This window comes from Microtus pennsylvanicus, chromosome 12 (assembly GCF_037038515.1).
Source record: "Microtus pennsylvanicus isolate mMicPen1 chromosome 12, mMicPen1.hap1, whole genome shotgun sequence".
NCBI lineage: Eukaryota > Metazoa > Chordata > Mammalia > Rodentia > Cricetidae > Microtus > Microtus pennsylvanicus.
Genome location: NC_134590.1, coordinates 61,408,750 through 61,423,620, shown reverse-complemented (window position 1 = coordinate 61,423,620; position 14,871 = coordinate 61,408,750). Strand labels below are relative to the sequence as shown.

The 14,871-nt window shown below is 52.0% G+C and overlaps 1 protein-coding gene across 1 annotated transcript in view; it reads right to left on the bottom strand.

The window, feature by feature from the left end:
* Window positions 1-11,446: 11,446 nt before the first annotated feature.
* Window positions 11,447-14,871, bottom strand: part of Htra3 (HtrA serine peptidase 3) — a 29,076-nt gene continuing 25,651 nt past the window's right edge. The window contains exons 7-9 of the mRNA XM_075943802.1: window positions 14,822-14,870; window positions 13,407-13,502; window positions 11,447-12,491 (exon numbers count right to left, since the gene is read on the bottom strand). Of these exons, the coding sequence (XP_075799917.1) occupies window positions 12,326-12,491; window positions 13,407-13,502; window positions 14,822-14,870 (311 nt within the window). The 3' untranslated portion in view covers window positions 11,447-12,325. The remainder of the gene's footprint in view (window positions 12,492-13,406; window positions 13,503-14,821; window position 14,871) is intronic.

The window sequence follows — 14,871 nt, the reverse complement described above, 5'->3', positions numbered from 1 at the left end:
TCTGTGTTCGTCATGTAGGCTGCCAGCAGAAGGGGTGGTCTAGACTAACGGTGGATCTCTCTACCTCAAAGATCTGGATTAGAGGTGCATCTTCCTACTACAGAAGATCCAGATGAGAAGTGGGTCTTCCCACTCCAAATGACTTAATTAAGAAAAAAAAATCCCTCACTGGGCAGTGGTGGTGCATGTCTTTAATTCTGCACTGGGGAGGCAGAGGCAGATGGAACTCTCGGAGTGTGAGGCCAGCTTGGTCTACAGAACGAGTTTCAGGACAGCCAAGGCTACAGACAGAGAAACCCTGTCTCAAAAAAGAAAGAAAGAAAGAAAGAAAGAAAGAAAGAAAGAAAGAAAGAAAGAAAGAAAGAAAAAGAAAAGAAAAAGCATCCTTCACAGGTGTGCCCAGTCATTTGGGTTTTAGTTAATTACAGATGTAGTCCAGCTGACAGCCAGGAACAGTCATCTCAACAACAAAGATGGAGGAACTGTCGGTGAGGTCTCAGGGCATCTACCAACAGAGTGCTGAGGGTGCCAACAGGGGGCATAAGGTCAAAAAAAAGTCCCAAGGAACCCACTGTGAACCATGATGGTAAAACAGACCTGCCCCAGAAGGAAGCTGGTTCTGTATCCTTGGGCTGGTGTTGCATAGGCACAAGGGGCCGCTGCTATGATCTCAGGCATTTAGCTGGCTCCTGGGACTCAAGTCCTTTGTGCCTGGCACCCATAAGGGCACCACACTGAGTCAGGGCCAAGTTCGTGTGAGATGGTGGCTGGCTGAGCATTCGCTAGCTATCTTCTGAGCTTTTTAAAAAAGTGTGTGTGTGTGTGTGTGTGTGTGTGTGTGTGTGTGTGTGTGTGTGTGTGTACACGTGTGTACATGCATGTGGTCCACAGCACATGCATGGAAGTCACAGGACAACTTGCAAGAGTCAGTTCTCTCCTTCTGTAGTGGGCCCGGGGAATCAAACTCAGGTGGTCAGCCTTGACAGCAAGCACCTTTACCCCCTGAGCCATCTTACCAGCCCAATTCTCACTGCACAGTTTTTGAAGTTTCAGGGAACAAGACAGGCATGCTTTCACTGCTCCCATTATTGATGACAATCCTGTGGGATACAGTGCTGGGGAGCAACTATCTGTGCTGCTGTAATGTCTGCATGTAAAGGAAGTCTGCGCATGGCATAGCTAGTGATGTATAGGGAAAGATCGGATGTTACAGAGTGTTATGACAGAAATCTGGTGATGTCTGCTTGGATAGATGCCTATGTAGACAAAACACTGAAAAGTCAAGATGCTATGTAAAGGAAGAGACATCCCATGTTCATGGACAGAAAGGCTTGGTGTCATCAGAAGAGCATCTTGGTTGCCTTTACCTGTAGCCTCAAGGCCAACCCAGTTAAACCCCAGCAAGCTGACTGTCTCAAAACAACAGGCAAGGCAGGCCTGCAATCAGATGGCCCTGTGCATTGTGTGATAGCATATGCTGGCATTTGCTCCGTTATGAGCAATCCTAATTTTTTTCTCTGTGCTTATATGACTTTTATGCCATGAACATGCGATACTTTTAACATTTGAGAAGAGCAGTAAATGTTTTTATTTTTTTTAAGGACAAAAAAATGCAGAAAGAGCAGAAAGCAGGCCCAAGAGGGGCCCAGGCAGATGAGTTTAGCAGCCGAATCTTTTAAGAGTGACCTGGATGGGGCCCAGGAGTGTCACTAAGGCGGCTGCCACACGTCTCCTTCCTGGAGTCTGGCAGCCCCTCCTGTCCAGAGTTCTGTCAGGGAGGTATCCCGGGGTCTGGGCCCCTCTGTGATTCTCATCTGTAGAGATGGAAGGTCTGGGCGGCTTCCCACTTTCCACGGCCTTGATGGGTTGGGGGGATTATTTCTCCAGCTGGGGTCCTTTATTTTAAAATGCTCATAAGATGAACGATGGAACAGAGATTAAGAAATTCAACTGTAGTGTCTCAGATTGTGGACCCTGTCTGCAGACTGCAGTGGGGAGGCCCTGAGGAGGACCGGAGTGTGCAGGACTTCCTCTCACACTGCTCAGCCCTCAGTGCCTGGCTTTCCTGGGAATCTGCCCCTGGTTTACTGAGCCCACAGAGCTTGCCCCCTCACAAACCTTCGACCTATCCCAATCTAGGTCCCTGGCCTCTTTTGCCCTGGCAGGGAGGCCTGTAAAGGCAAGGGAGTAGACTGGACATGAAACCAAGTGGTGTTTCTGTTGCTTCCTGGTTCTGGGATAGGCTTAGAGTAGACTTCCCAGAAGTTGACCAGGGACAAGATGATCTCAGGAAGCCCTGACTGGGGAAGAGAAGTGACTCAGGGAGTGGAAAAGGCCCAGTCACACACATTGTACTCAGGTCTCTCTGGACACTGTGTGGGACACACCTCTAGTGACCACAGGAAGCTGGTGTCACCCATACACCATTGTCCACCTGTAACAGAAAGCCACCGTGGGCACTGCTTCCCCTATCACAGGACATACCCCAGGCTAAGTCCTGCTCCTATGTCCTCTGACCCCTCAGCGACACCAAACCATACCCAATATCCTATCAAAAAGCAGCGTTTGATTAAGGGCCTATATTGAGGAGCCCAGGAGTGGCTAGGTGGGTGAGGTCACTCACTTTTTCTCTTAGGGTCCAGAGCAGTTACTTGGTGAAGTCTGAAGAAGAGGGCAGAGTCCGGGAGGTCTGTGTCAGCTCCTCCCAGTCCTGGAGATGGCACAAGCGTGCATTCATTACTCAATATGTATTTACTGTTGTCTGCACCTGGCCATCCCCAAGCAAAGCCAGTCTTTGCCGGCAAAGGCACCAAAGCCTCAGTTCTAGAGCGGGGCCTCCACTCATGGTACAGGAGGCCAGGGCTGAGGACAGATGTGGCCAATACAACTCCAGCTTTGGAATCCTATGGACTGGGGCTCACATTGCAGCTCTGCCATCTTCGTGTTACACACTCAGGAAAGCACCTTTGCCTGCATGTGTCTCCTCCTCTGTAAAAATAGAAGGCAAATATGGTTCCCGGGTCACTTGAGGATTTGATGATATCATGGACATCAGTGTTCAGTACAATGCCTTCCACATGTGAGTGGTCAACACTGGCGTTGCTATGGTAATGGTGGTTAGATGGGCTCCTTGTGCCCAGAATTGGTATCCCAAAGCAAGGAGCGCTAGATCACCATGCTGAAGGAAGCAGCCAGAAGGTCTCAGAGGTGGGATTAAGGGCGTCTAGGGTGTCCTGTATGTGTCAGCCTTGGCCTCTGCTGCTGAGGTAAACATAGCTGTTATGCTTGAGTGAGGATGCTTGGGCACAGCTGGTTGGCAGCTGAGTGTTTCATTCCCAATTGGGAGGGGAGAATCGAGCAGCTGCCACACCAGGTGCAGTCTCAGCCAGACCCACCCCTGGCCTAGTGGAGGCTGCAGGCATGAGGCGTCAGGGTGGCCCTTGCAGAGCATAGTGGGGCCAGGTGCCTGTGGATACAGCCTGCTCCAGCAAGGTAGCTGCAGAGAAAGCATGGATAGGGTGTGGTTCCCCAAGCAGGAGCCAGGGTCCCACAGCCAGTTCCAGGCCACTTGCTAGAAGTTCAGAATGAGAAATCAGGGTGACTTCTTTCCCATGGCTACCATTTAAGGACCCAATCACAGGGTGAGGGTGACATTGCCAAGCCTTAGCCCCTTCTAAAAACATAGGGCAGGATGCTATACACTAAGGGTTCATCATGGTATAAATACACAGGGTGCTATGAGTGGTCCTGATTTCTTGGAGACACCTCAACACACTGGAGCCAGGAAAGACAGTAGTGGCTGCCTGAGATGGACCCTACCACACTCAGGAGAGAAATTTGCTACAAGACAGGATGAGGGGCACATTGTAACTGGAAGCCCTGGGGGTCAAAAGGTGAGGGAATAGGTGGTTAATATGGTCCTCCAGTGAGGGTCCCGTGGGGCCTGTGCCCTGGTGTGGAGCTCTCGGGTATTTAGGCCATTTGCTAAAATGCTACTGCAGTGGTTTAGTCATGAATATCCACACAAGGGTCATGGGCTGAGGGCTCAGAACTCCTTGTGGTGCTACTGAATGACAGCTGGGTAATGAGGGCGCTCATCTTCAGTGAAGTCACTAATGGACTAGGCTGTGAGGAGGTGGGGGCTGGCTGGGTAAAGTAGGTCAATGGGAGCTTGACTTTGAAGGGTGCATCTGTTCCTGGCTCTTGGTGGTGTTGATAATGGTGGTGTTGGTGGTGGTGGTACTGCTGCTGCTGCTGCTGATAGTGATGGTGGTGATGCTGGTGCTACTGCTGCTGCTACTAATGATGATGATAATGATGATGTTGATGATGGTGATGGTGGTGATGCTGGTGCTGATGCTGGTGGTGATCATGTGATTGTAGCACTGACGGGGATGATAATAGTTATGGTGTTGATGATGATGATGATAGTGATGGTAGTGATGCTGGTGCTGCTGGTGATCATGTGATAGTAGCAATGATAGGGATGATAATGGTTATGGTGGTGATGATGATTGCTAACATTTGGGAACATTGAGAACCAGGCAGGTTAGTTTAATTTCACCTGAATTAACCCATTTAATCCTTAGAAAAGCCTCTAAGGTCTGCAGTTTTATGGCTCCTTACATGATGAGCTCATCATGTCCAAGTGGTTCCTGGGAGAGAGCAGCTCATGTGGGAGTTGGGGCTCAGGGGCAGAAAGGAGAGGGTACCTGTATAATGAGGGTGCTCACTCCTACGCCCAGACCTAAAGAGAAGGAGCAGCTTGCCCGAGATCATCAGAGACCAGGCAGGACTCGGGTAGGTTCGAACTCGGAGCGTTCATGATACACAGGCCAAGTGTTGAGGATGCAAAGCTGAGTCTGGTGGACTTGGCCCGTCTGTGTGCATGGGTGACTGGCCTGCTGGGAAGCCCTCCAGCCAAGGGGTCAAAGGAAGGCCTGCTCGAGGAGGTGACATTTAGTCCTGGGGAGATGAGATCTTCATCAAAGCTTGGCTATATGGAAGCCAATGGGCAGGGCTGTGCACACACCTGCTGCTCTCAAGGCCTCATTCAGGCCCTCCAAGCTCCCAGACCCACCACCAGCCAGGCGGGACCGTGGCCTTGGCAGCTGCCTCACACGGGTCTATTTTTAGGTCAAGTTCAGCAATGAAAGCAAACACATTGTCAAGATCATGGTCAGCTTGGATCCCACCCACGAACAAACCTCTCGGTGACACCAAAAGACAAAGTGGGTCTGTGTTGGGGTGACAAGGACTTCTGGCAAAAGTCTTGGCTTCCAGCAGTTGGAGGCTGGATCCCAGTCCAGCCCTTGGGTGAACCGGAAACATCAAGGCCTCCTCCACATCCAGTATGAAGATGCACATTAACACTGTGACCATTCATCTTGAGAAATGGCCACTTCCCACCAGTGTGACCATGGTGCCAGGGGAGTGAGCAGAGAAACCCGGGTGGGGTGGGGATGGGGTAGGTATGGGGGAGACAGGTGGGTCCTGCTTGTTGAAGGGAGTTCACTTCAGACACTTCGGTGCTTCATCACTAAGGTGGCAGCCATCAGCCATCGTATGCGGACCACCTTAGCGTGACAGCTCTATTAACACGGGTCCCTGTTTGTGAGATCTGTATACATCCCCTTTCCCTCTGCATCACTGCCCTTTATATAACTGTGAAAGCTAAAGACCTGTGAAAGCAATTTGTCCAGGATTTGAATTCAAGCGTGTTATGATTTGCATCTTAAATGTTCCTCAAAGGCCCGTGGTTTCCAGCCTCTGGTGGTACTGGGAGATAGAACCTTCAGGAACTGGAGCCTAGAGGGAGGAAATTAGGTCAGTGGAGGTATGCCCTCGAAGAGGAAATTGAAACACCAACTACCCCCACTCCTGGCTACCAGGATGTAAACAACCTCTTCTACCTGCACTCCTGAGGTGCACAGACCCAGTACAACAGGGATTGTTGACATGGACTGAGATTTCCAAAACCATGAGCCCAAACAAACCCTTCCTTCCCTGAAGTCATCTGTAGTACAACAGCAACATTTCACAGCAATGCAAGTCCAAAGCAGCTCAGAATCTGCCCATACCTTCCCTCCCACTCATCCAAAGACAGCTTCCATGTCACTCCAGACAGCATCCTATCTGCCTGGCTAGGTTAAAGGCTTCCTCGGTTGGAGGAGACATCACACTGAGACAGCACTCCCACCACGCAGAGTCCTTGTAGCCAAAGATAGTGTGTGGTCCTCTCTACTGTCCCTTGGGTTCAGTCCTGACAACTCCCTCAGAGCAGACTTGGTATGTGTACGCAAGCTGGGAAGAATCAGGGGGTGAATGTAGCCTTTCATTCTCCAAGGACGGACACCAAGGCCCAAGGGTGGGATGGACCTTGCAAGGTAGAAATCCGTCTTGGATTCCAGGGTCAAAGTGACCTAGGCAGCATGCCTCATGCTGCTGGACTTTAGGCATGCTGCCATGGAGTTGGTCTTCACACATGGTCATAATGCAAGCTGCGTCCCACCCCCACCACAGGCTCCAGCCTGAGGACCAGGTCTCTCGTGCCCAGCACATGCAGGGCTGCCCTCTGCTTGCTTATCTTGCCATCACAGCTTGGTTCCCCCTCACTCATGGTGTCTGCCTAATGGCTGGGCCAGTATACTTTTTTTTTTCTTCTTAAAATTGTGGTTAAAAAGAAAAACAACAAAGCATGAGCCAGACAGTAGTGGTGTATGCCTTTAATCCCAGCACTTGACTTGGGCAGCAGAGACAGGCAGATCTCTGAGTTAGAGGCCAGCCTGGTCTACAGAGTGAGTTCCGGGATAGCCAGGACTATGTGAAGAAAATCCCTATCTTGAAAAACCAAATCCAAAACCAACCAACAAAACAACAACAAATCCACACACATAACGTAAAATGTCTTATGCCCACGATTTTCAAGGCAATGTTCAGTGACATTCCAAAGTACTTGCTAGAAGTACATGGTCACCTCTTGGCAGGCAGAAGAAAGGGGTGGGGAGAAGGAGAGGGGAATGAAAGAGACAGACAGACAGACAGACAGACAGAGACAGAGAGAGACCAAGAGCAGAGCACCTCTAAGGACCTGGCCCCATACCTAATTTCTCCAGCAAGGCACCATCTCCCTTAATAGCTCCACCAGCCGGGGCCCCAACACTGAAAACATAAGCCTTGGGGCGCCTTTCTCAGTCAAACCATGGCAGGGTGAACACATCATGCGCCTGGTCAGGATTTGTTTTCCCAGCCATCTGCCGTGGACTCCTGTGCTGTTTCCAGGAAGTGGTTTCCGTGACGCTATCAGGGAATCTGTCAGCTGTTATGGAGAAAATTCAAGAACAGTTTATTCATGGTTGATGTCCAACAAATCAACAGACGTCTCTAGGCACCTGTGTCGGATGGGTCTCTAGTGCCCTCAGCTCTGTATGTGTGTGACTCTGCACATGTGGTGTATTTAGGGGCACAGCCTAAGTGTGTGTGTGTGCACAGCTGTATGTCTGTACATGGTGTGTGTGTGTGTGTGTGTGTGTGTGTGTGTTTGTGCATGCGTGCATGTGTGCGTCTTAGTTACTTTTCTATTCCTGTGATGACCAGGACTAAGGAAACTTGTAGAAGTTTATTGGGGCTTACAGTTATGAAGTATTAGAGTCCATGACCATTATGGCAGCTGGCCAGCAGGCATGGTGTTGGAGCATCAGCAAGAGCCTACATCATTATCCACAAAGAGAAGGCAGAAAGAGAACCAACTAGAAATGTCCTGAGCTTTTTTATTTGTTTGTTATATTGTTTATTATTCAAGACAGGTTTTTTTTAACAGCCATGGCTGTCCTGGAACTACTTCTGTAGGTCAGGCTGGCCTTGAACTCACAGAGATCCAGTTGCTTCTACGTCCCAGATGCTTTTTAAACCTTAAGACCCCCCTGTGGCCCCTCCCAATCCTTTCTAAACCATTCCACAACTGGGGACCAAGCGTTTAAATAATGAGCCATTCTCAATCAAATTGGGAGTCTGAGACTGCTCGAGCATTTTCCCAGGCAGGCTGCCTGTCATCAGAGTCTAACCTGCACAGGAACCCTGTCTTAGGTGGTCCCCAACAGGATGTAAACTACAGACCCCAAGCTAAATCCACACACAACTTGTTTTCATCTTTCATCTAATCAAGGAGTCGTGTGTGTGTGTGTGTGTGTGTGTGTGTGTGTGTGTGTGTGTGTGATGCTGAACACACATGCCGTGACAGAGGTCATACACAACCTGCAGGAATCAGTTGTCCCCTTCCACTGTATGGGCCCCAGAGATTAAACTCCAGTCACAGTAGCTGTGGCAGGTGCCTTTACTTGCCAACACACTTCTTTCTCCCCTTCTGAATAACCCTTGAAGACACATGAAAGCCACTGCTGGCTCCTTGCATACGTGTCCTAAGAAAGGGGGTTGGGGACTATCCAAAGCAGGCCAGACTCTGACCACAGGCAACCTGACAGGGAAAATACCTGAGCATTCTCAGAATCCTGGGCAGACGGGTTCACAGAGTTCGAGAGGAATGCTGGATTTGGGGAGCAAAGCCTGCATTGCCTGCATGTCAGACCTAGGCACGGGGATGGGGGGCGTCCAACAAGCACATCCTGGTCCCCTCCGGAGATCGAGGCCGCTGGCCAGCTCTGCTGATGAGAAAATAGGGGGTGCTGTCTTCACAGATGTGTCAGTGCAGGTGTTACTGGGCATGGGGGTCACAGCCTGTGCCCAGGCCGGGTTCAGCCACCCATCACCAGTCAGTCAATTCAAAGAGTCAACCTTGCGGTGGAAAACAGAAAAGGGACATTTATTCAATGTGACCACATTGGAAGATGTACTTGAGAGGATTGTCACTAAATGTCTTTGTCCCACTCCCAGGGATCTGGAGAAGGTTTTAGTGAGGGGAACCTCTGGACAAAGGCCAAGACTAGAAAAGAGCACCAGCTGGATCCAGGAAGGCCTGAAGACCGAGAGCCCGGGGGCTGTGTGAGAAGGGAGGGGTGACAGTAGGTAAGACAGAGGGAGTCAGTGACTGGGTGGTAACCGTGTGCTGCAGAGGCTGGGGCGAGGGTTCAGGAGGGGGCAGGCACAGCCCAGGGCCCCTACTCCCCTCAGCTGCGTCTTTGGCCACCCATGTGATGGGGAGGACAGGATGAGTCCTTAGGGTCAAGGCTGGTTCAAGGCCACTCTGTGCTCCTCACTGAGGAGCCATTTGTCCTGCAGCAGCTGTTGGCATTGCTACCTACCTGAGGGACGGGTCAAACCTGGCCAGGTCACATGGAGACCAGCCTCTTCTTCTCAGGGCCTCAGTTTCCCCGACATCCAGCAGGGCATTGGAAGGTCGGGCCCCGAGTTGACTACTCCATTTGCAAACAGAGCTCCTAGTTGGAATGGGGTGGCCTTGTGAACATCCCTGTTTATAGTCTCGTGGGACACATAGTGGAGGGCGGGTAGGAACTTAGCTGTTGGGGCTTCGTGGGAACCCAAAGGGTTGCACAATGTTCGGGCGGCAGCTGGCTGACTTTGAAAAAGTTGTTTTTCACAGACTGCAGCTGGCTGAGCAGCTGAGGGTCAGCCCACTTGGCTGGGGAGCGGTCAGGGACCACTCTCCCAAGGCTGGGAGAGGAAGGGGACTGCTAGGGCCACCCACACAGGGCCTTGGGGTGTGGGGACTTGTCCCTAGCATATGGTGAGCCCTCTCTAAGGGATCCTGGTTCTCTAGGGGCTGTGAGGTGTATGACCATGACCTCAGTGAATACTGTAGTTCAGAGCTGAAAGCCACTGGGTCACAATCCAGAGAGTCAGTCCCTCTGAGCTCAGAGACTCCACTTTCAGCCTCCCATATTATATAAAGTCAACCAGAGGCCAGAGAAGAGAGTGGTAGGGTAGGAAGAGTAAGAGGGGAGACTGGTGTGGGGCCCTTTGGAGCCCAGGCAATCCCTGTGTGCCTTTTCATTCAGGACAATATTAATTTCACTTTACAGCTGGGGAAACTGAGGTAACCACAACACCTTGTACTGGGTCAGGCTGTTGGGGGGCCCAGGGGCTTGTGGGGTCTCAGTGCTAGAGCCAGTGGGGGTCCAGACAGACCCAGGACAGCGTAGCTTGGCTGAGTTGGTGTCTGAGAGAGGAGGGCCCTGTGAACCCCTGTCTCTCAACTGCTATGGGGTGGACATGGCCTAGAAAGGAAGACTTAGCTGGGGTGCTAAAGCTTAGGTGGGGATGGACATTGAGGAGAGCCAAGCCTCTGTTTACCACGTGGAAGGCACTAACTCATGATATGAACAGCAGAACACAGACCTGGGTCTGAAATGTTTATGGTGAACTGTGATGTCTTCGTGTCAGGGTCTCCACAGAAGCAAGCAGGGCCTGGGAGGGGCAAACACTGCATGGACTCTACCAGGCTCTGAAGTCTGGTCTGGTCTCTCAGAAGATGCTAGTGGTGGCATCCACAAGGGGTGGACAGAAGTGGGTAGCCAATGGGCATCTAAGGTGGGATAAGACATGGGTTGGGAGATGTTGGGATAGCCATGCTGTGGTAACCTGCGCCTGTGTCCCAAAGTCAAGAGAGTTGCAAGTGGGTTAGCAGGCACACTCCTTACAAAGTTGCTTTTTTGCCCCTTTCTAGTCCTTTCTGCCTGAGCACTGAAGTATACACCTGTCTTCCCTTCTAGTTAGTTATACAGCACACAGCCAGCCATTCTCCACAGCTGCCAAAAGTTAGGGCCTCTGTCTCCAGGGGATCCCAGTACAGATGCTGAAGCTGATCTGGTTGTTTGATGCTGGGGAACAGGAGCCCTAGAGTGGATCACTCAAAACGCCTGCAGTTTATGCTAGGGAAGCAGCCTGGGTCATCCAGCTGTGCAGATCCTGCCCCTGTGTGTGGGTTGAGCTAGAAGGTTCCAGATCCTTTTGAACTCTATGGTCCAGAGCAGCGTGGTTGTGGGTCTCCAACCCCAAAGCCTCACACCAAAGAGAATTTCCTCTTGGAAAATTCACACTGAGTCTTGCTTCCAGTCACTGTGGGCTGTGGGTAGTGGTTGTGAACAGAAAGAAGAAAGGACGGTCAGAGACAGAGCTTAGCCACATGGCCAAGTATGCAGGGAGGGACTCGGGTACTCACTGGGGGGGGGGGGCTTGCCCTTCTAGTTGCTATTGTTTCCCATGGCAACAGAAGTTGGGTAGTGTCAGGGTGGGAAATGCAAAACCTCAAAACTGGATGTGAAGGAACTGTCCCCAGAGGCCTGACTTAAGGTTGCCCACAGCAGCCGGCAGCCCTGGCATCTGGTGTGTTCCATGCCACCCAACAGTTGTGACACTGAATAAACCTGGAAAGGCCGCTTATTTGTCTCAGATTGTCACCAGTGATGTACTCGGTGTGGAACCCCAGAAAGACCCCGGTCGGCGGGATGCAAACAGCTCTCTGGCTGACAGCTCTGTGCTTGTAAACTTTAATTTCGTACAGTAGAGAAACATACAGTACAAGCAACATGGGGAATGGGGGTAATTTTACAGCAAAGCTCACAGACACACTTGAAACACTAGGGAGAACAAAGATGCCCTCAGGAGCCTGCTGGCTGCTGGGTGGCAGTCTTCAGGGATGGCCGGTGCACCCAGAACTGCGTGTAGAGGTGAAGTGGCTCAGTCCTTGCACCTCAGGCAGGTGCCAGCTCCCTCTTTGGCCACCACACGGTCACCTTGGGAGAATGAGCTCTCAGAATTGGAGACTGTGGTCATGACACTCTGCTTCCTGCCTGCCTGGGCCAGCACAGGGCTCAGCTCAGCAGTGGGGAACATTTACCTGCTCCAGGTCAGGACGCTGACTTCTCCAGGGGACAGCTGCAGGGCCTGACCCCCAGGGATGCCAGGTGGCAGGGCAAGCAGCCCCTGTCTTACCATGAGGAGGTGCTGAGGCAGAGGGAACCAGATGGGGTCAGAAGAGTCCTTGTGAGGGGAGAGGTCTAGGCACTGGGACATAGGGGAGAGGAGGTAGGGTGGGAGCTAGGCAGGCCTTCCTGAGGGTACAGGCAGGAAGCTGGGGCAAGGACAGACTTTCAGGGAAGTTTCTGGGAGCTTCTAAATCCAGAGAACCCAGAAGGTGACATCTGGAGCTTTTGGTCCAGGGGACACTGTGCTTCCTCTATTGGAACTGGAATTCAGGGTCAAGGCTGAGATCCAGACCCCTGGTTAGGCCCCGATGCAGAGAGGAGCCTGCTGGCCCTGCTGAGGATCACAGCAGCCCTTCGTCCTGATCTCATGAAGGTAGGGACTCTGCCTTCTGTAGGCTTTGGCGCGGCACTGGAGGAAGGTAGCCTCACATCACCACCTCAGGCGTGATGCTGAAGAGGAGGTCATCATTCCCCCGCCGCACCTCCAACAGGAGTGGGGACTCATTCAGGACAGCCTCCTGCAGCTCACTGGAGTCTGCCAAGGGGCGTCCATTAACTTTGACGATGATGTCGCCGTCTTCGATGCCGCCTCTGCCAACCAGGAGAAAGACCCTCAGCGTGCACATACTTCCAGGGCTCAGGTAGGGCTCACCTGGGCTCAGCAGCAGCAGTTTAACAAAATAATTTTGAGACAGAGCACCAATGGAAAGCCAGTGGTATGTGGTAGCCAGTGATGTCCAAACCGCAGAAGGAGGAGCAGGCCCACCTCCCCACAGCAGTCTGCATGCCAGTGGGGTCCCTCTAGATCCCAGAGCCATAGTTCAAGACCACTGATAGGACCTACCCATCACAGCATGGATGAGACAGAGGCCAGGATGCCAGGGAATGACCACATGGGGCACATGGCCTCAACTCATGATGCTCCAATACTTAACATTGCTTTGTTTGGTTGGATTTTGGTTTTTTTGAGACAGGGTCCCATTTGGCTTAGGCTGGATCTCTATCTAGCTAAGGCTTGCTTTGAACTCCCAAACCTTCTGATTCTATCTATCTCACAAATGCTGAGGGCACAGGCTTGTGCCACCATACCAGGTCTGTGTCTAACATTTCTGTAGTTCTTAAAAAAGCAAAGGTTTCATCTCATTTGGCTGTGACAAAGTCTCTGGGATGGGGAGTTAACAGAATCAGGTCCTTTCTACAGGTGAGAAAACTGAGGCCAAAGCACTTTCTGGAGAGAGGGAGGATTGGAGACAGCTTTTGGCTCAAGCAGGGACTCTTCAGCCTCTGCTTCGCAAAGGAAAGATCCCTCTGCTCCAAGGACAGGCGTGGCCAATGCTCTCAGGGACAGTTCATCCCTCCCGTGGCTCTGAGGAGAGGCCAGACTCCACAGCTCCTTGCCAGGAGGCTTGTGGGTCACATAAGGTCAGTGAGAAGGCCCAGCCCAGGCCCCAGCACCCCCCCCTTGTGTCTGAGTGTCATAGCCCTCCCTCTGCTGGCGGGGCATACCTCTGAGAAGGTGAGTTGGGCACGACCTCTTGCACGTATATTCCGCTGCTAACCGCTGGAAAGTCTGGGTTGGCGGCCTTCAGCTCCTCCACCAGACTGGAAAGGCAGTTCTGTGTCAGACCCTGCCTCCAGCCCAACTCCCTGGCATGTGGCTCTCCCTTTCCACCACCACCCATGCCAGACAAACAGCCTCCTGTGTGCTGTTGGGGGCACCCTGAGCCTACAAGATAGGGCTGCTCAGTGGCCACAACTGGCTGTGGGTGTGGAGAGGGGATAGCTAGATGGAAGAACAGGTTAGAAAGGGTAGCGGAGGAAGGACAGATGGGTGGGTGGAAGGGCAGGAGGCACTGGGTGGGAAGGTGGAGAATGCTTCGGTCAGGGAGTAGACAGAGAAGACTGGACAGATGGTAAGTGGACGGGTGGCTGGGGAGGCACGCAATATAAAGATGAGTTGGTATACTGGTCTCAGTTGCAGTTTGATGAAGATTTGTTCCCTAGATTGACAGCTACTGAAGCAGGAAGCAAGGGGTGGTTGGTGGGTATTCACAGAGCTTCACAGTGTAGAGAAGCCTCCTTCACATCCCTGGGCTGGATTTTCCTCCTCTCTCCTTCCCAACCCCCTTTATCACCTACATCCTGTATTTTCAGGCAGTTGCCCTGTTCTGAACTTCTGCCAGGGCCAGAGCCAAGAGATGGGTGGGAACACAGGCATCTCCTTGGAACTCATAGTCAAGGTGGCAGGCAGGGTGGGGAGGACACCTGACATGTCATACCAACACTGCGGGGTGGCACGGTGCCATAGGAAGGTGCTGAGTGCAAACAGAGGAGGCTTTCCTACATCAGTGGCCTGTGGAGACCGAGAAGTGTCCACTAGGAGCTCAGAACATGACCATGTTTGGAAACAAGGTCTTTGCCATTTTGGTTGGTCAGCGACCTCGAGATGATGTCATGGACCTGGGCAGCTCTCATATCCAGTGACTGGCAGTTTTGGGGCTCAGACACAGGGTGAAAGAAGCCACATGGAGACAGGCAGGGATGAGGGTTCAGCCTGCTGAGGAGAGCTCACAGCCAGAAGGAGTCGAGACACACAGGCAGGATGCACCCTGGAACCTCAGTGAGGCCTGTGGGCCCCCAATTTCAGTGTCTCGCCTCCAGAACCCTCAAGTAATTTATTTTGGTTGTTTTAAGCCATCTGGTTTGAATTACTTATCATGGGACCCCTAGGAAGCAAATTCTGGAGGCTTCCTGGAGGAAGGGGCATCTACGGAGAGTTGTGAAGGAACAGAAGGAATTCATCAGGCAATGGTGGTGGGTCTGACCCCTCTAGCACCTGCCAGCAGCTGGGCATAGTGGACAGTATGTGGAAGCAGCTCGTGGAAAGACAGGACAGAGGAGTCGTCACCCATGGCACTCACCTTGACGTGATGGTCCGCATCCGGATGCCAATGAAGCGCTTCTTCCAGTC